Source organism: Adiantum capillus-veneris, chromosome 15 (assembly GCF_014529385.1).
Source record: "Adiantum capillus-veneris isolate H3 chromosome 15, ASM1452938v2, whole genome shotgun sequence".
NCBI classification, from domain to species: domain Eukaryota; kingdom Viridiplantae; phylum Streptophyta; class Polypodiopsida; order Polypodiales; family Pteridaceae; genus Adiantum; species Adiantum capillus-veneris.
Window position 1 is genome coordinate 33,784,324 of NC_140945.1, and position 21,489 is coordinate 33,805,812.

At 41.4% G+C, this 21,489-nt stretch overlaps 1 protein-coding gene across 1 annotated transcript; it reads right to left on the bottom strand.

Annotated features, from left to right (window-relative positions):
• Positions 1-11,383: 11,383 nt before the first annotated feature.
• Positions 11,384-12,996, bottom strand: LOC147440506 (uncharacterized). Its single transcript, XM_086483308.1, has 2 exons — positions 12,931-12,996; positions 11,384-12,343 (listed from the first exon to the last, which is right to left on the bottom strand). Exons 1-2 carry the CDS (start codon positions 12,994-12,996, stop codon positions 11,384-11,386), a joined length of 1,026 nt encoding a protein of 341 aa, XP_086339434.1.
• Positions 12,997-21,489: the final 8,493 nt, after the last annotated feature.

The following is a 21,489-nucleotide window of genomic DNA, read 5'->3' on the forward strand; positions in this document are numbered from 1 at the left end:
GTGATCGCGGCCAAGGAGGTAAGGCAATAAATATTTTGCATTGCAGCTTTCAAAAATAATCCCTTGGTATTGGAAATAGCATCACACTTGCAACACAAGTTGGGACACCGGAATTGCCATCAAAGAAATTGGATGGACACACAAATAGGTATCTAGCCCACTGGTAGCAAGAAAAGGCATGCAATTGATTTTATGCACATAAGTCACAAGCACAAGGTAAAGCACGAAGATGGTAAATCTCCTCAAATTTTGCAGTTCGGTTAGACAAGTCAACTCACAAAGACAGGTGCATGGCAAACGGGTTCAGGCAAGGCTATATAAATCTGCATGCAAGCAACAAAACTGTTTGGTTATTTACAACGGCAAGGCACGTCAACAATACTCACGAGGTATGCACTGAGTTTTAGTTTTGTTGTGAATGTGCTCAATAGCTCTCGCAAGCAATGAACATGTGTGCTACCATGGAAATTTTCCATAATTGTGTAATTTAAGCATTCACAACAAAAGCGCTGCTAGTGACAACTACCATAGTTACATATTTGCCAAACTTCCCTACTCGCTCTTTCCTTTATTTTATTCGTTATTTCGTAGATTCTTTATGATTTCCATCCTCCCTTCCATCTGAAAGGTCACCATATTACCTTTACCTTATAAAAACGCAGAAGAGCGAGCACTCGACCCTGCGCGTGAGGGTAATCATGGACATAAAGCCCTACCACCTAACCACTCGTGCAGCGGCCCTCAACCGCTTCAGCAGCAAAGAAACGATTACCCACCTTTCCACTTCGCCCTCGACAGAAAGTTGTTCAAGCACTTTCTGTGCTCTCTCTCCACGCGATTGGCCTCCTCTCTGTGTCTCTCTCTCTCTCTCTCTCTCTCTCTCCACACGATTGCATGAGGAGAATCTGCCTTGATTCTCCTCTTCTTTTCTTTTTCGAAAATCGTGACGCCTACGGACTATAATTTTGCGAAGTACATTGTTAGCAAAGAAAAAAGATAGGTTTGTAGACCACAGTCAAAGTCGAAAGAAGCACGGCTTCTCCTCATGCAACATATCGGCCAAAGAACCTAGACTGAGTACGATGGTCAGGTTTAAGATTTCCTATTTTCATCATACAATTTTTTTTAGCTTTATGAATGATTTCATAATGCATAGGATTTTCCAAGCGATTAACTTCTGATGCAAAAGCAAAGCCACTCGGCAATGCTTCAATATCTCAAGGAGATAGCCCTTGATCCAGGGGGCCACGGATACATGGCAACTATTAGTGTGGCAAGGCCCGTTGTTGAATTTTTTGAAGGGTCCAAATATGTTTGTCATGGACGGCTCTTTTCACTTCAAGCAACTGACACGCATCAATTATTCTCCATATGAGAGTTTGCAGCTTGAATTTTTTTGCTAGGGCGTGGCTCGTGGGAAAAATGTTTATGCACTTAAGGTTTAGAGCTTTAAATTGATCATGCAAAAAATTACAATATGCCAATTTGACAAGCAAAGGTTGCTTCAATTGTTTCTAGTATGGCGGTTAGATAGTTGCATTTTCTTACGAGACAGTTGACTTTCTCGATTGGGATGATTTATTGCTTTGAATCATACCAAGCAGTGGATGGTCCAAAGTTCGTGCCAAGCCCGACCAGACTTGTGAGGCTACGAGGACGCTCTTCCTTGCCTTCGCTGTCATTCATCAACCTCAAGCGCGACAATTTATGGTTATGCAGGAGATGGCAGGAGTCGCAGCCTAGTTTTAGTTTAGAACAGAAGCACTGCATGAGTGAGTAAGTGACACCCATATTAAATGAGGGGTGGAGTAATGGGATCAACGATCGGGGTTGTAGGGTGGATCTCGAGGCGCGCCGTCAAAAAGGCGAGGCATAGTAAACATGGCCAACGGGAAAAACGAGGCACGGCAGGACGATTTGAACCCGAGACCTGGCCGTCCGAGTTTAGGGACACATAGGCTAACCACCTCATCCGCGCATACATTTTGTACCCACAACCGTTTTTACAACATTATATTATAAGTTAACACGCATTTTCCAGGTTGTCCAGGTTTAGTGCTCGTCTAGGTTTAGTTTTTGAATTGACTGTTGCGGCTGCGGTCTCCTTTGCTTTCGCGCGTGAGCTTCTCCGCCTTTGATCCCATTGCCCCCCCCCCCCCCCCCCCCCCCCCCCCCCCCCCCCCCCCCCCCCCCCTTAAATATGGGTGTTACTTAGTCTTGAGGTGAGTGTGGTGTGAACTTTGAAAGAGACACACTCAGAGATGAGGCCCATGTAACAATCAGACATGTTCTGGTGTCACACTAGGATTTTATTGATTTGCTGAGCCGCTACCAAAATGTTGTTGTATGCCAAAATTCAACGCCTACCACATTATGTCACCCGCAAGCTTTTTGCAGTTGGCCATGGTAGTGCAATGTTGGTCGGGGGCTGGTGAGGTCGTCCCTTTGACATAGCCTCAAGCCCAACTTTCCCTTTTGCACCATCAAATAAAAGTGTGGCATCTCAGCATGGCCGGTGCCTTGAGCCCATCCCTTACGGACTGCGTGCATGCATCGGCTTTATATAGCTCTCTATTTTTTGATTGTGCGTCGCTGAATCCATCCTCATCTCCAGCATCGTGCAGTCTGCTCCACTCCACTCCTCATAGAAGGTGAAGGCTTTCTTCTCTTTCTTACCAAAAGTCTCTAAATCTCTGAATCCATCTGCATCTCCAGCATCGCGCAATTTGCTCCACTCCACTCCCCATAGCAACTGAAGGATTTCTTCTCTTTCTTAACAAAAGTCTCTGGATCTCTTGAAACATAAAGGTGGCATCTATGTAGGCAAAGTTTGCAGAGCATATCTAAAGACATAGAGAGGCAAAGACGCATTGGGAGAGGATATGGGCACCCAATTTCCAGTTATATCTTTCAGGTTTGCAATGTGCACGTGATTATGGTCTCATAAAGCTAAAAGTGGCTATGTTTGAAGTGAGTGCAAATGGGAGTTTATGGACTAGAACTACAGTTATCAAAGAGCTCCGTAGGTCTGCCTTTACAGCTCGTCAGCTGGACCTATGGTGAGGAAGTTATGACATATTGAAGTTTGAATGGTTGCAGATCTATAACGAGTTGAACAATTGCAGATGAAGGATCAAAGATGAAGCAAATGCATGGGCCTAAAGTGTTCATCTTGTGGAGAGCCTCAGTCTTTTTAGATCGGCAATCAAAGTTCTGGCTACCAAGATATTGCTAGTTGAAGTTTCACCAGGGGCCATCTGAGGTTTTTGCAGCCTCACCAAGGTTTGCATGGAAACAATACAACGTGTGGAGGCCATAGGAATTTTTGCAGCTCGTCAATGGGAGTCCGTGTCAGCAATATATTGAAGATGAAAGTCGGTGGCGGTTACTCATTGGATGATGCCACGTGGATTTTGTTGATTTTTGCTACTTTGGTTGGAGGGTCTTGTAAGGTCAAAAAGAGACAAAGGCTAGGCAGCTTAAAGTCGAGAAGATTAATTATCATCACGTCTTGACGGCTCAGTCATCAGGTGCATGGGCATTAAACTGTAGGAGGTTAAAGGCGTGTAAGAAAATAATTTTCTTATTTGAGTTTCTTGGGGTAATTTGTGAGGTTTTGGGGGGGGGGGGGGGGGGGGGGGCATGAGCCATTGGGTGCCATGTGGCATCAGAATAACCCACATGGGGAATGCGTGTTCATGGCATCACAATAGATATATTGAGCAAAACCCATTCAAAAGCATCAAGTGGGACATGAGGAGATCTTGGCCGCTCTTGGCCATGGCGTTTGGTGGCGGGCCATGCGTGTGGTTGCGCGCAAGGTGGTCGATGGTCTACTTGGAGGCTCTAATGTCGTTGTAGGCTACGAGAAGCTATCGATCTTGTCAAACAACAGCTTTACAAGGTGCTGACATGGTGGTTGTTCTCGTGGCCCAACAAGGGTGCACTCTTTTTATTGAGGAGAGGGGGTGTTTCACCCTTGTCACGACGCCGTGATAGTTGGGGGGGGGGGGGGGGGGGGGGGGGGAGCTCTTTCAAGCCTTGAAGTGAAACTTAAGCCAAGAATAGTGGCAAGCTACTAGACAGATGCAAACTCAAGTTAAAAATAGAAGGCTGGACCGAAAAAAGCGGTAGCTACACATGCCCTTAAGGGCACAAATTTTGGCACAGATCATAGTGTTTTTTTTCCTTGAGCAAGAGGGAGGAAGAGAGAGCTCTTGACAATTAAGGTAGCGAAGAGGGACATAGAAGATTCTTTTTGCAGAAGACTATGACTCTGAAAGAGAGGAAGGGGCGTTTTACTGAAGAATGGAGGCTTCAATCAAGGTCTCCACACCATCAAACGCTTCTTACCTTCTTCTTCGTGGATTCATGAAGCTTTTTCTCTTTTCACAGCTGTGTTAACGCGGGTTAACTCGTTGTAAGGAGGTTAAACTCCCTAATTTTCACTTGATTCTAGTAATGGTGCCATCAACGGCACCGCCTTGGCAAACGGGTTTATACTACCCGGTTCAAGTTTTTAAGCTTCATCTACATTAAGAAAGTGGTTGTCAATTTTGTATGTTGTTCTCTCTCACACACACCTATTATATCTCGAGGCCCCATGCCTTACCAACTCACCTTTCGAACCCATCTCCCGACATCCTTGGTGATCTTAGCGTGAAACGAGCCGGGGTGAGATTGAGAGATGAGAAGAACTGAAACTAGGTGACAACAATCAAGATGTAAACTCAACAATATGGGATGATTGTGACTCCATACTATGAAAAGATGCTAGAGTTGGTACAAGGGTATCGACAGGATGTGGAAACTAAGAAAGCACACTAAAAGAGCATAGAGGAAGCTGTTGACATAGAACTAGATGTTGTGTATGAAGAACCGAATGCTTTTTACGGGTATGATCCAGAAGGTCACATTTCATGCTACAAAGCAGAGATGACAAGCCGAGGTGTACCCGATGACCAAATGATTTTTGCTTTTAGACAACTTGTGGGTTCAAATTTCAAAGAAGTGTATCAAGAGATAACAGAGTGTTCTTTCCAGCAGTGGAGTGAATTTGCAAACGATTTGATCCATGCATGCTTTGCGGTACTAGATCTTGAGATCGAACAACTTACATCCAACAAAAAAGACAATGTGAAGATGATTCAAGGGAAAAACCGAGTGCTTCTATAGCGTTATGGACCCAGCTAGAATTCTAAATTTGAGTGATTTGAGGGACAACAAATTATCGGATATTGAAGACATGGGCATAGTTGAAAGTAGCTATGCTAGTTTCAAATTGTATGATGGAAAAAGTGAGCATGAGAGCTTCTAAAGTAGTGATATGGATGAGGATTTACAGGCTAAAGTTGTTTTCTATGATCAAGTTGGAATCCCAAGTATAAATTTCTCCAATAGTACAGGTACATATTGTTTAGAGACTTGTGACGGATATGAAGTTGAAGTTAGAGGGGGTGAAGATGCTAAATCATCATGGGTACTACAAAAGGTGTACATGTTTCTTTATTTCTTTGGACTACTAGCTATGGGTGGGTTTGGATGCTCTTTTTAATGATACTTATGTCAGTAATGTTCTGGATGCCAGTAAAAGCGAGTCAGTGTTCTTTAATGCTTGCTGGTAACGAGCTAAAACTGTGTTAAGTTTATGGGATGTAGATGTTGCACTATGTTTTAGGTTATTCTCTACTATATTGTGGGGGCCATAAATGCTATGGTAACCTTCTGTACGTGAAAATGTGAGAAAAAATGAAATTTAATAATCCCTATTATTGCACTCACGTGATATTCACATGACTATCAAGTACACCTCCCCCCCGAGCATCAAAGCTAGCGCCCATGACCACAACCCCAAATCGCCAAGGCTACGGCTGGCGGGGTTGCGTCAATCAAACCAGAAAGGTATTATTAAAACTAGGTTTGGGCTATGTCAATCAAGCCAGGGCTGCGTCTGGCGGGGTTGCGTCAATCAAGCTAGAAAGATATTAATAACGCTAGGTTTTATTATTAACGCCAAGGTCTCTTTATTTTCATGAGAGAGAAAAAGAGAGCAACGCTACTAGAGAGAGAGAAAAAGATAGCTTTCATGAGAGAGAGTTCTGCAACGCTACTAGATAGAGAAAAAGAGAGCTTTCATTTTGGTTTGGGGAGTGTTCGGGAGAAACCATTTTCCCACACACAAAAAAATTCTTTTCTTGAATTTGCAAAAAGGAAATATTTAAAAAATAGGTTTTTCTTTTTTTAACATTATTTCTCTCTATTTTGGGGTGGAATTACTCCTTTATTGCTTTCCCTCAATCGGCATTTTTGAAATAAGAAACAACATGATATTAAGCTAAGACACATTTTTCCCAAACACTAACCCGGGTGGGAGTAGAGAAGGAAGGGGAAAGAGAGAGAGAGAGAGAGAGAGAGAGAGAGAGAGAGAGAGAGTGAGAGTTAATAACAATTTTATGAATTTGCACGTAGGTTTTACCCGTTAATAACAATTTTATGCATTTGCGTTAATGCAAGTATGTTTTACCAGTATTGTCGGCAAGAAGAGTAGCTTTTTTTTTGCAGGTTATGTTTCCCCTCTCAACTCAACCTTCTTCTGGGTAAGCTCTCTTGCTCTTGCTCTCACATTGCAATTTGTTTAACTTGCTCGTTGTCTCTCCTTCTTGATTCATATGCCGCCTTCTTGTCCTCGTCCCTTCTTCTTCTTTTTCTTCTTCTTCTCTCCCGACCTCATGACAACCTTCCTATCAAAAGTGAGGGAAAAAAACCGGAAAATAAAAAGTCATTGCTATGAAAAAAGAAGAAGAAATAAAAGTATAAAATTGGGAAAATAAAAGTCGACATCAAAAGGAACTTCGTGTCGAAGCTTATCAAGGCCTTGTAGACGTGGTGGTACCTAGGGATGTGGTGGAAGGAGTGAGAGTTATTAATGATTTCCATTCTATTCAACTTAATAACTCAATTTTATCTCCATATGTACCCAAACTACGTTTCCATAAGAGACCCAATCATTATAGTCCGGTAGTTATTTACATTCTATACATCCCCTCCTTTGTGCAAAGGATTGACCCAATTAGCGCTCCAATCACAAGGCATACCATGTTGAAGTGCAAGGTTGAACATATCCCACATCCACTCATGTATAAAATCTCCCGTCCATTTAATCATTTTTGGTTTGATACCTTGAAGATCTCCCACTTCAATGCAAGTGGCCAACATTTCAAGCCCGTCGCAGACATCCTCAATAGTAAAAAAAAGACGTCATACATGGGAGTGAACCATAAAATGGCATCTTTCTAGCATTTGGTTGCTCATATAGTTGCCTACAATGTATGTACATATCCACAAAAATCAATTTACCAAAACTCTCAACCTGCCGAGGCCTCAAGTTTCTCCAAAATCTTCCACATGCGTGTGCCTTTTCTTGGACTTGAAAAAATCGATGCTTGACTTCCCATGTTCTTCTCTTCGTTGTCTTTGTCTATAGTTGCATCTAGATTTATCAAGGACTTTTGAGCAACTAGACATTCTTTATCAAACCACCTTTTGGGTGATCTATCTTTGTTCATACCATGGACATGCTTTATGGCAAAGAATTCTTTGGCACAAGAACAAATAACGTTACAGGTCCTCTCCACAATGGTTGATCTAGTAATGAAATTAGGATTCATCATCGTTCTATCATTAGCATCATCTTATTATTATCAACTATGAAGCATTACCTGTAACAAAGTGTGGTGCTCATCCCAGCTATAGATATTGAACTATAGATGGATTTCTCATTTTGTTGATAGCCTCTATTGAGAAAAACCATAGACAATCATGTATATTGGGTTTGAATTGAAACAATAGGAGAAAATTACATGATTTCTTTTTTGTCTTGAAGGTAAAACCTCTTTGTACACAATGTTTCAAGCGTAAACCATTGGCGGCTCTATGGATTCACTTATATTGGATCTTTGAGCATCATCAAGAACTATTTTGATGGCATATGAACTATATCTTATTTTAAGAATATTCCAAGAGACTTCTTATGGAAATTAAAACCCGTCACTTCATATCTAATTAGAACAACCCAAAGCTTTCTTACCACATATTGCAATCAATGTTCTCCAAGTGAAGGCATTTTTCATAGAAAGTTCATGATTAACTTTTTGTACTTTTGTATTGGCACCATATTTGGCACAAATATTGACCAAAGCATTGAGAAGCACACAATATTTCTCCAACATCCCTTAATTAGCAACCTCAACGTGAATTATCTTAGCCTTTGAAGGTGTTGTGCATAAGGTCACATGCTTTCAAGGTGCAAGCATAGGTGCTTGCATTTGGATAAAGGACATATCAACCAAAGCATTGGACATCTCCAATAGTCCATGACTAGAATCTCATCGTGGATTATCTCACCCATGTCAGCATCTGGCATAAGGCCGCGGGCCCTCAAGGTGCATGCATAAATGATTTCATCTAGAAAGAGGCCTTCCCTTCACATGCAATGAAAATAGGATAAAGGTCGCCACAGCCATGTTGGGCATATCTTATGACAAACGGGTTCCAAGAGATAACATTTTGGAAAGCAATCTCATCAAGAATTTTTTATGATTTTATAAGGGCACCACAATTGGCATACTTATTGAGAATAGCATTGCCAAGCACGCCCAACCAACTTAACGTGCACGATGATGCTATGTATCTTTCATGAGGGTGGTGCACACTTAGTTCCCAAGGCAAATCATCTCCCATAATCAATGAGACTAATAAATGCAATCGTCACCTTTTGAATATCCAATATCCCACAGTTTATAATGATGATGGTCTACGCGCATATATAACATCTCTTTTATGTAGAAGCCATTGTTGATGAGACCTTGGTCCTCCCCTCTCATAACCACCTTTTGCACTTTTCCCCTCATATTGCTCAATTGTCTCCTTTTGATTTTCTCTATGAAATTTGGGCTTTTCATGGCTTGTGTGAAGCACACAATGAGGAAAGTGTACTTGCAACCTGGTGTCAGGAGTTTTTTGGAGCAAGGGATTGCACATATGTACATACACATGCATGGTGCATCGAATAAAGGATTGCCCATTTTCCAAAGCCAGGAGGTTACGTGGGGCCCATATGTGTACAGGTAGGACAACATGTACATAGTGCATCGATTTTCACTATCACCAGTACCAGTGTGGTTTTTCTATAATAATGCGAAGTTGGTAGCGCATAAAACTTCTCAAGGAAGCTATCCGCGGGCCGACGACATGAGGTAAGTAGGTGCGTCAGATGGCATCTAGTGGCGTCATGAGGTCGAATGGGGTCAATACTTGCACGTGGATAAGTACGGACACAACGTGGGTGTTGTCTTGTGATAATTATACAAAAAGATCATCATGAGGACCATCTTTTGGGACCACTTCACGTGGTGGAGGGATGCATTATTCGAAAAAGTTGAGTGCTAGGTGTGCGGATGATGCAAAAGGGTGACAACTATGCACTGCGAGGTCAATTTTTGGCCTGTTCGGGGTTCGTTTGAGGTCAACTAAAAGGCCAAGGGTGCCCAAGTAATAAAGCTAAGTGTGGGAACTGAAAAAAAAGAGAGAAGACCAGAAAAAACATGGAGAGAATAGGAGGAACATCCGCAGGTGTGTTTTTAGGGTTTTTGGAGCCTGTTTTGGCCGTAAACTGTTCATGCGAGGTCCGATTTGAGCACTTTGACATTGTAGACTGGGGTTTTGGGCTGTTCCGGATGCGATGGAGCTATCCATTTTGCCAAATTACTCATTGTTTTTTTCTATTTTGGCTGTGTAATTTTCTCCTATGAGCGAAGATTCTGCTCCAGTTTGTGATTGTATCTAGCTTATTTTACCCATATTGTGTGAGCTATTTGCCCCATTGGTGTTGGCCCAAGATCAATTGTATCTAAACATCAGAAATTATCCTCTTTTAAGCTGATTTTTTTGGGTGTGTGTGTGTGTGTGTGTGTCTGTGTGGAGTGGGTAAATGGGTAGTCTCTCTCCTCTCGCTCCATCGGTGTATTCCCTGTCTCGGCCAGGTGGGTTGCGTAAGGCGAGTGGTGCCCCATAGTGTGTGCTTGTATCTTCCCAAGAGTGTGTGTTGGGTTGTTATAGAGGCGTTCTGTGTGTTTCCATCCCGCTCACACCGGGTAGCCATCTTCTTCACGTGTTGCAAGCAAATTTATGTGCTTCTAGGTAGAGTGAAAGTTATGAGCACAATCACAACATTCTACTTGAGCTCTGTAAACTCTAGAGGCATATGTCACTCACTATCCTTAAACTACCTATTGAGAGAGCTGTTTGCGAGTACTACAAACAAGCCAACTTGAATTTAAGGTAGGTCAGAAGTGCAATGGGTTGCACAAGGCAACCAAAGAATTTTTAATTGAGCTTTTCTAACATAGCTATGTGCTTACAATCGATGCCCACAGAGTGACATTGATACCCTAGGATATCAATTCCCTAAGGCTCTTGCAGTTAACGTATGACCAAGACCCTTACACTAGTGACAAATTTTTATAGGAAAATAAACAAAATTTTAACAATCCTATAGATTAATAAAGTGAAGATAATGAAAGTGAGTACCACCCAACACACTCATTAGAGCCAAAAATGGCTAGAAAAGGGTTCTTTGCTAATCTAAGGATTAAGGAATAGTCCAATAGTCATTTGGCATGTATACAAAAGTATGGCACTCTTGTCTCCTCTATCTTGGGTTTTGGTGGTCCTATTTTGACGGAGAGCGGCGAAATGTCCTCATCATAAGACTGAAACTACTATATTTAGGTGCTTTCAACGAGTAAGCTCATTAAATTTGCGGCCCACAAAATCATTGTCAAAAAATATGACATCTATGTCACAAGGCTCTAAAAACAAGGCTATTAATGACAAATCACCTACTTTTTTCAAACGTATACCTTTTTCCCTTTCCCTCTATTTTGTGAGAGGTTTAGGTCTTTTTGTCTCTGTATTTTCTTTCTTCTTCTCTAATCTCTGAGTTTCCATGGCGTCTTCTGCATGTCGCCCTTCACATAACATATCTTCTTGTGGCTTTCATAATGTTAGAGACGATGTTCTTTGGCAACCCATGTCTTTTCGTGTGAATGACTGGGTAACAATGCTTCCTTCACACATAGTGAAGAGAACCAAACACGATAAAGTAAAAAACCATTGTAATGGTCGTGTTTTTTCTTTCAAAGTACTCGACAATGGCTGGCTAGCTAAGATTCAACATGTTTACATGGCCAAGGATATGGTGTTAGACTTGGACGAACATCCCACACTGCATTCTTACTGTAAGTAAAAAAAAACTAATTCTATTTGATACTATGAATTTTTCATTCTCCCGTTGAGGCCCTTGTAGGCGCACATGCACTAATAATTAGCAAAGGGGAAACACATACTTGAGACATATAAAGAGCACAGTATCACCAAGCTCGATGTTGGGGTTTACAAGAATACTTGTGTCTTGAGGGAATATGACATAGTTCACCTCATCATCCCCCCACATGGAGACATCCACTACCATTTGGCATGTGACTTTTTCATAAAGGAGAGAGTTGGATGCTCTTAAAATTTCTGCTTGTTCTATAAGGACAGCAAAATCTGACATCATGTCTTGCTTCCTCTCAACCTCCTTGTCTGCTTTGATATCTTGGACCTTTCTTGTCTCATATTGATGTGTAACATCTTCAATGAAAACCACTGAGTTCTTCTGCTGCGTGGAAGGGGGGATATTTAAAATTTGAAAGGCCCTAAGATCCTCACTAGGAATAGGCTCAAGAGCCTTATCAAACTTGTACCTCAGCCTTGACACAAGCACAAAATCTTTGCTCATCAGTGTGACCCTGTGAGAAAATGCAGCTACAATGTAGCTATCATTCATAAAGTCTATTAGGAAATCCTCGGTAGCCTCTTGAAGGCACATCAAGTCTTGAGATTGCCACCTTACTAAAACAAAAGTTTTGATTTTCATCACGCTCACAATTCTATCTGATATCTTTTTGAAAACTCTCATGAAGGGTAGCCTTGGAATAAGATGACAAGTAGACTTCTGTGCTTTCCTTATCTCCCTTAGAGATTTGATATGATAATTCATTCTCTTCCTAGTAGTATGTCTCTGGCGAGGTTTTGTAGGTAGTTTCCCTTCTTTCTTTCCAACCTTTGGATTGACTAATTCTTCTTGGTTGTTATCATCATCTTTCTCTAAATTATTTGGAGCTTGGTATACTTTTCTTGCAGTTTTCTTTGTCCTTGCCGTTTGATAGTCAAAAAGTGATATAGGAGGGACAAGAGACTCTCCAAAAAACACGCTATCAACTCGTAATGAAAAGATCACATGCTTCAACAATATCCAAACAACGCGATAAGAGGTATTACCAAAGTCTGGAACAACTCGCTATTGTGCCATGCGGGAAGGTGAAAAAAATACCACAAGACGCGATAAGAGGTGCTCCAAAAGTCTAGAACATCTCATCATTGTGTCGTGCGGGTAGCTGAGAATAAAGTAGTCAATTCGAGAGAAAATCCCACAGAATGTGATAGTAGGTATTTCCAAAGGTTGAAACTACTCGCTATCCCGTCCCTCGAGCAAATAAGATGAGATAACACAAAGCATGCAAAAGGGGGTGATCTCAAAGCTTCTAACTCTTCAATATCGCGTTTTACGGGTAGATGAGAAAAATGTAATAGGCGGAAGATGAAAGAAGCGATGGCGGAGGATGATGGAGGGACAAAACGACGCGAACTAAATATTTGGGAGAGGTGAAAAATGAATACGTGACATGAGCCTTTTATACATCCGACCATCCCTACATTATCCGTTAGAATTATGCCACGTGGCATGTGTGCATGAGTGACACATGTCAATAATGGTCATTTTTGGACCCCTTTATAAGTTTGACCCCATCTTTTTTGTTGCTTTATTACTCGTTTGGGCTGCATGATGTGAAAAACATTAAGCTTAACCTCTTCAAAGCACTCTCCTTTATCCATGCCCTAACGTTACCTTTATACACCACCCTCTAACATTTTCAAAGCACTCTTAACTCTCTTACGTCAACTCGATTTCACTGCCCTCCCTCCTTATCCATCGATCATTCATGTTGGTATTGCACGACACGATACTGGGTGCTTGCAAAGTTTGCATCATACTACTATCGCTCTGTTAGGGTTTTATTGCCATGCTCTTAACCACCTACACGACATGATAGCCATAGCTAACAGAGTCTGCCTCGTGCCTCTATCACTCCGTTCGGATTTGGCTAACACGCCCTAAACCCTTTGCACGCGATGCAAAAGGAGGGTTTAGCAGGATCTTGGTCGTGCCCCCTTCGCTCCGTTCGGGTCTTGCTTCCTTGCCCTAAACATTTTTGCAAACAACCAAATCATGAGTGAAGGTCGTGAAGAGATTTTAGAGGAGAGCCCAACTGAGAAGCTCTTGGTTGCTATCATGGATGGTGGTGACATGGAAGTATACATCAACACATATGCAATATTTAATCCTTTGTTTGATCTTGTAGTTATGCTAGATAAATTGAAGGACTTTTTGTCAGAGGAATTCAAATAGTTTGAAGAGGCAATTGAGGGTAAGTGCTTGGTGTTGGATGGCAAGACTTATTGTCATCTAGATGAATTTACAACCAACTCAATTGAGAAAGGAAAAGTAACAAGGAGACTAGGAATATTTTCTAAGAAGACTTTATTTATTTTTCCACCAACCATTTCTTGTCATGTATATTCAAAGCCTTGCAACTTTTTTCCAAAAGAAGTTGCCTTTCTTTTGTTTTTGTTCCTTAAAGTTGATATGCAAGGCAAAGGTGATGAAGGGAAAGATACATACAAAGAGGGAACAAATACAAATGTCTCCACATTCTTGCAGCTTGAGAAAAGTGAATTCTAGAACAAGAGGAAAATGATGTTGTAGCTGAGGAGCAGGAGAGTTTCAAGAGAGTTCAAATTTTGATGTGGCTCAATTTAGAGCTAGTATTGTCATTGATGAGCCCATAGAGGAGGTAGAGGTGTTTGAGGCCTCGCTTACTATTCCAAACCTTCCCTACTTCTATATCAATGGAAAAGATTATATCCATCTCCATCATATTGAAAGTCTGCTTAATATCAGGGAGGACTACTGTATTGCAACCATTTTTGAATCTCCTGAGGTCTCCAACGAGTTCATTGACACAGAAGAAGATTCAAAAGAGGAGTTTTTCACACTTGTTGACCAAAGATGAGGATTTTGAGAAGGGACTTGTTGAGCTTGGCATCCAATATTTTGGGAGAGGCTTTAATCTAAAGGAAGTCGAAAAGGACATTGACATTAGAGAGATGACTGGATCATGCAATCTCCTTCAAGAAAAAGTCATTGCCAAGGATGAGTTGCAAAAGGTAGATTCAATTTCACCTTAATCTCCCTTCCTAAAACCTTCCTTTTTTTTCAAGTTTGTTTTAATTACTCATTATTTCTTGATTGAACTCCTTGACAAAGACAATTTTCTTGGGAGAGCTAAAGGCTCGAGAGGGAAAGCAATAGAGGGCATTTAAAGAAGGGATGCCTCCTCTCTCATGCACTACATGCTTAGATTGGATAGTGCCACCTTCTGTGCTTTTCACATGCAGTATTTTGAAGATCCCAAGTTGCCAATATTTGCCTTGAAGATATTGTCACGGTTTTTGGGGTGCACTCCCCTTCAAATCAATGCAAACAAGATCATGCTACTTGAGAGAGCTGCAACACTTAGAATCATTAGGAGAAAATGAACCTTGCATGGGCCTTGTAAGGAATCCTAATTTTTAGGGATTAAGGCTAATGTTGTGTGGGGTTTAGGGGGCAAGGGCATTGAAGAAGGTAGTTTTGAGTAGGCTTTTCTAGCCTGTTTTTTAGACAAATGTAGGATGTGGACCTAAGAGGTTACTTTCTCTCTCTAGCTCTTTTTAATGTGAAGGAAACATAGGGGTGTGTCCACATCAGCAAAAATGTGGGTCACTAAGAGTCGAAATTTGTCTTTTTTTAAAAAAAATCATTTTTACTTGTTTTTTACTTAAAACTCCCTCCCAACATATATACATATCCAAAAATCATTTTTTGACCCATTTTTTAACCCGCAAGCTTAGAAAGTCCATTTTTTCAAAAATCTTTTCCCCCAAAAAGTAAAAAACATTTTGTTCTCTCCTCCTCCTCCCTCCTCCCTCCTCTCTCCCTCTTCTCTCCCTCCTTGCCCCTACCTTCCTCCTCCTTCCCAATCTCTCCCTTCCCCCCCTCCCTTCTTCTCTCCTCCCATCTTCCTCAACCTCCCTACCCTTCCCCCTCTATCTTTTCATCATTTTCTTTCTCACGCAACAGCTTCCATGGTGCTCACGAACATCACAAATGGTTTGCTTCCACCACCACGTACTCTACACACCAAAAGCATACATATTCGCTTACCCACGTCATCACAGGAACGTCGCACCGCTTGTGAGACCAATGTTGACATTTGGGTGGATGGCCATTTGTACCCTTACGATCCTATAAGCCGCTTCCATCCACCGTTTAATAGCCTTTTCACATTTCTTCAATTTCTTGGGAGGGGAGAAGCAGGCTTGTTAGGCTATTGTGGGCCTTAACAACACAACAAAAGAACAATGCCAATCATTTAAAGAATCCGTGGCGGATTTTACCAAGGTCTTCACCCTTTCTTGGGGTGAAAATAACATCACACATTACATGGTAAGTCATTTTACGTGGTGTATTTATTACAAGGGATTGTTATTATAAAATAATGTGGATCATTTACTCATGTGAACAACATATCTTGTTTGCGCATGGTGCATTTTTTATGCACAAGTATGGATCGCTTGAAATTTTTAGCACTCAAGGCATGGAGAAGTCCCATTATCGAGCAAGGGGAGTGTACTTAAAAAATACTCGATATGGTGGTGGAATGGTGCAATCCAATTATTTCGAGGAGATGTTCAACTGGTTTTTTCGCACAACATTTGCTCGTAAGCTCACAATGGAGCGTGCACGACAATCCAAGATTGCTATTGAAGTGCGAAAATGGAGTCGTGCAGAGCATAGCAACAAGTGACAAATGTCGCAAGGTCCCACCAAGCATGCTGCATGGCGGCGATGTAGAGTGCGACAAGGATCAAAGTGGATACTACGTGAGTCACTAAACGTGAACGCAGGGTCCAACTCTTAGCGACATGTTTATTTAAAAAATAATATTTTTTTTTTCAAAATTAGTGTGAACAGGGCCCTTTTTAAATGGACCCTTATAAATATTGCATGCTCTCATAAATCCCTCATTTCTTAAGAACAAGTGAGCTCTTACCAACGAAATGGCGCCCACCAAACAAACCGCGAAAGAGAATTCGCCTGCCACAATAACACCCTCCAAGGATGTGAGAAGCCGGAATGGCTTAAAGGCACAAGAAAACGGCCACGGACACCTGGCCGTTCCAGGAACTCTTTTGGTGGGCATGGTGGTAGGGCACGAGAGTCATCGAGGATTGTTGAATCTCCACCTCCTCAAGATATAACACCGAGAAAAAGAATGAAGCAACGTGCCCAGCGCTGGAGAGAAGAATGAAGGAGTACGAGCGGAAGTGCGACGCGAGAGAGAGTGCGAGAAGAAGAGCACGACAATATGGTGAACTCGCTCTACTGTAATGTGTAGAGCATAGTGAGTTATTATTAGGTTTTTACAAAAGAATATGTGTACATACCTGGCGGCCCGCCCACTTACCTGGGCGACCACATTGGGCTTTATACCCCAACAAACTCCCACTTAAAGTCCAATGTGGTACTTTAAGTGTGAGAGAAGCTACTATACAAGCTAATATACAAGAGATGTAGAGAAGTGATGTACTACCCTACACCTAAATGCTTGCGAAAATGCGCAAAGCTCTCTGAGGGAAGTCCTTTTGTAAGTAGATCAGCAGGATTTTTTGTGGTGTGAACTTTGACAAGCTGAAGTTGCTTATCCTTGAGCATTTCCCTGATGAAATGATACTTCACATCCACATGCTTTGTCTTTGAGTGATAAACTGGATTGCAAGTCAATTGTATAGCACTTTGACTATCACAATATAACAGAGGCATCTCTTCTTTGATTCCCAAATCTGTTACTAGTCGATTAAGCCAAATTGATTCTTTGCATGCCTCTGATGCTGCAACATATTCAGCCTCTGTAGTAGACTGAGTAACACAATCTTGTAATCTAGAACGCCATGATACTGCTCCACCAGCCAATGTAAAGACATACCCTGACGTAGACCTTCGGTTGTCTAAGTCACCTGCATAATCTGAGTCTGTAAAACCCTTTACAGTTATCTCCTGACTCCCATAGCATATACGCATACTCTTTGTAGCTTTTAGGTATCTCAATATTCCTTTCACTGCCTCCCAATGTTTCTTGCCTGGGTTTGACATGTATCGACTTACTACTCCCACTGCAAATGCAATGTCTAGGCGAGTAGCAATCATTGCATACATCAAACTACCCACTGCAGACGCATATGGAATCTTATCCATTTCAGCATGTTCTTCCTCAGACACAGGACAATCTTGTTTGCTAAGTTTCACATATGGTGGCAATGGAACACTCAGTGCCTTTCCCTTCTCCATATTGAAACGTTACAAAACCTTGTCAATATACTCTGTTTGAGATAACCAAATCAACTTCTTTGATCTGTCTCTCTCAATGCGCATACCAAGTATATGACTTGCCTCACCCATGTCTTTCATGTCAAACGATTTTGCCATCTTTGACTTCAAAGCTGAAATTTATTCCAAGTGCTTGCCAGCAATCAACATGTCATCCACATACAAAATAAGGATCAGCCAACTACCATCCTTAGCCTTCTTTGTATATAGACAGTGATCGAACTCACTACGTTTGTAGCCTTGAGAAAGCATAAACTTGTGGAATTTATGGTACCATGCCCTCGGTGATTGTTTTAAGCCATAAAGACTCTTTAACAACTGGCATATCCAATCTTACTTGCCTTTCTCAACAAACCCTTCTCGTTGCTGCATGTAAATTTCCACATCTAAATCACCATGCAAGAACGCTGTCTTGACATCCATTTGGTGCAAAACCAAATCTAATATGGCAACCAATGCAAGAAAGCATCTCAATGTAGTCATCTTGACCACCGGAGAGAAGACTTCATCAAGGTCAATGCCTTGTTCTTGCTTAAAGCCCTTGGCAACAAGCCTTGCTTTGTACTTTGGCTGACTATCATGAGCGGTGATCTTATACCTGTAAACCCATTTACAAGGTAGAGCCTTTTTGCCCTGTGGTAATTTAACTAGTTTCCATGTCTTGTTTTTATGCAGAGCTGTCATCTCTGACTGCATGGCCAATTGCCAATTCCCGGAGTCCTTCATTTGCACTGCTTCCTTGTAACATGAAGGCTCATTGCAATCAGTCAACATGACATAGTTTATAGATGGAACAAACCTATCAGGAGGTCGCGTGACACGTCTAGATCTACGCACAATAGGTGGCTCATGCTCAGCCACAACCAGTGGTTCCACTCTATCCTGCCCTTGCTCCTCTTGAGCCCTGACATTTTGTCTTGCACGTGCAGGTCCATCTTCTTGGAAGACAATTCTTCTAATCTCCTCAACCCTCTCTGGTTTAGAATGATATTTGGATTCATTAAAGTGAACATCATTGCTGCGGACAACCTTTCTGGATTCGGGATTCCAAAGTCTATACCCCATCTCACCAGAATTACCTTAGCCTAGAAAGATGCACTTTCTACTCTTTGGCTCAAGTTTGTTCCTAAATTCCTTTGGAACGTGAGTATATGCCTCACGGCCAAAGACTCTGAGATGCTTGTATGAGGGCATTTTGCCTGACCATACCATCTTTGGCACGGAATCCTTGTGCAAAAACTTGCTAGGAGATCTATTTACAAGATGAACAGCTGTTGATACAGCTTCAGCCCAAAACCCATTTCGCAGTTGTGCATTAGACAACATACTTCTGACCTTCTCTTGTATGGTCCTATTCATCCTCTCAGCAACACCATTTTGAGGAGGATTGTAAGGAGCAGTAAGATCACGTTTTATACCTTTTGACTCACAGAAGTCCTGAAAGGCCTTTGAAACATACTCTCCACCATTGTCAGTGCATAAGCATTTAAGCTTCTTGCCACTCTGATTCTCCACAAGTGTCACAAACATTTTGAAAACACTAAACGCTTCATCCTTGTGCTTGAGAAAGTAAACCCATACTTTCCTCGAGTAATCATCTATAAATGTCATAAAGTAAGAAGCTCCCCCTAGAGATAGGTTAGGCATAGGTCCACACTAATCACTATGAACAAGTGCCAAATGTGTATCTCTTCTACTGTTTCTATGCTTATGTGGATGCTGTGTTTACTTACCATACAGACAATGTTCATAGAATTCAAAATCATTAAATGAAAAGCCAGGCAAATAACCAGAACGAGACAAGATTTCCATTCCCTTCTTGGACATATGTCCTAACCAGCTATGCCACAAAGAAACGTTCGGCTGCTCGGTTACATTGATTACATTTTTAGAGACATTTGATACATAAATCATGTAAAGTCCTCCAGACTTTACTCCATGTGCTACTGTCATAGAACCCTTGGATATCTTCCACATGTTCTGTCCAAAAGTGGTGACGTAGCCAGCATCATCAAGTAAACCTGTGCTGATCAAGCTCTTTGTAATTGCCGGAACATGTCTCACATTCTTCAACGTGAAAGAAGAGCCATTCTGAAACTTCAATTGAACATCTCCAACACCTAAGATCTCACATGTTTACCCATTTCCTAGCCGAACATGATCTTTAGTGGTCACATAAGAAGTAAACCACTCCTTGTTTGGAGACACATGAAGTGATGCCCCTGAGTCTATAATCCAGTCACTCAGTGCATTTCCATCAGATGCTATAAGAAGAGCTGAGTCCATTGTATTCTTCAAGAAGTAGATGTCTCCTGACATTAGACTGTCATCCTCTGCAACAGTGTTTGTCACATTTATTTATTGAATCTTCACTGAGGACTTGTTCTTCTCACCATGGTCTTCAGCTTTCTCTTTGCCTTTTTCTGCTTTCCATTCTCTGCAGTCTCTTCTCATGTGATCCTTCTTGCCACAATGGTAGCATTCTATGTCACTCTTGCCTTTAGCACTGCGGGACTTGCTACGAGACTGATTCCTCTTTCCACCTTTGTACATTTCTTTGGTCCTTCCCCTGACAACTAAGGCTGTTCCTTTGCCTTTTACCATTGTCTTTCTATTGGTTTCTTTAGTAAGCAGACTTCCTTCTGCACCTGCTATGTTCAAACCATCTGGAGGTGCAGAATTACTCAAAGCTGTGCGAAAAGTGTCCCAACTTTTCGGCAATGTGATCAACAGGAACATAGCTCTAACAGGTTCATCAAACTTGACACCTTGAGCTGACAACTGACTATAGATTGTGTTGAATTCATTAAGATGATTGGACATAGGTGTCCCTTCTTTCATCTTCAAGTCAACAAGCTTCTTAAGCCAGTATACCTGTGAAGCTGCACTCTGCTTCTCATAAAGATCACTCAGCTTTAACCATGCTTGATAAGCCGACATCTCGTCTGCTACATTGAAGTAAACGCTTTTTGCCAAAGTCAGCATAATGGTAGAAAGTGCCAATTCATCCATTTCGCTCCATTCATCTTCGTCCATATCTTTTGGTTTTCGTCGTAGGGGAGGAGAGAGGAGCTTCCTTGCTCCAGCAATGGAGATGGTGTAGAGAGAGAGAGTGTGTTGGAGTAGAGGATGAGTGTGATGGTACGGTTGCAACCAAGGAGGGGTTGGAAAAGGGGTTCTAGAGAGAGAAAATAACTTTTTGCCTAAGGACTACTTTTGGGGGAGCTCTGGATAGTAAAAAAGAATTTTTAAAAGTTTTTATAAAAAATTGAATTTTAGGGTTTTTGGGTGACTTTTTGAGGTCAAAAAATGCTTGTTTTACCATAAAATAGATTTAGGGGGGTTTTAAGAAGATAAAATTTGAGTTTTCAAAATTTTGAAAAATTTGAAATTTTTGGGATTTTTTCGAACCGGATAAAAAAGGAGGGAAGTTGGAGGTTCTATATGCCCCCCCCCCCCCCCACCTTCTCACTAGGTAAGAGTCCATTTAAGAAGTGTAAGACTATTTTGTCCCCCTACATTTTTTAGGGCATAGAGTGTGTCCACCACCCTCTTCTCATTGGCTGGCCTCTAATTAACCTTAATCCCAAAGGGCCCCTAGAGGGTTCATATTTTTCCTAATGTATTTGGATATGCTGCAAGATTCAATGCCTCAAGAGAAAGATAGTTTCTTTGCTACTCTAGCTATGCAACAGCAGCTAATGAGACAAATGTCAACCTTCTTGGGGGCTATAAAAGAAGATTTTTTTTGAGATATAGGGATCACATGCCTAGTGATACAAAAAAAATCAAAAACTGATGTAAAATTGACAATATTTTGCATAAAAATATGTTTTTTG

What these genes read in the sequence shown, in the direction of transcription:
- LOC147440506 (XM_086483308.1), bottom strand. Translation starts at nt 12,996, where the DNA reads ATGGATAAAGGAGAGTGCTTTGAAGAGGTTAAGCTTAATGTTTTTCAC. An exon ending in ACATCATGCAGCCCAAACGA is followed by an intron (nt 12,344 to 12,930) that starts GTAATAAAGCAA and finishes ATATTGTTGAAG; the next exon opens with CATGTGATCTTTTCATTACG.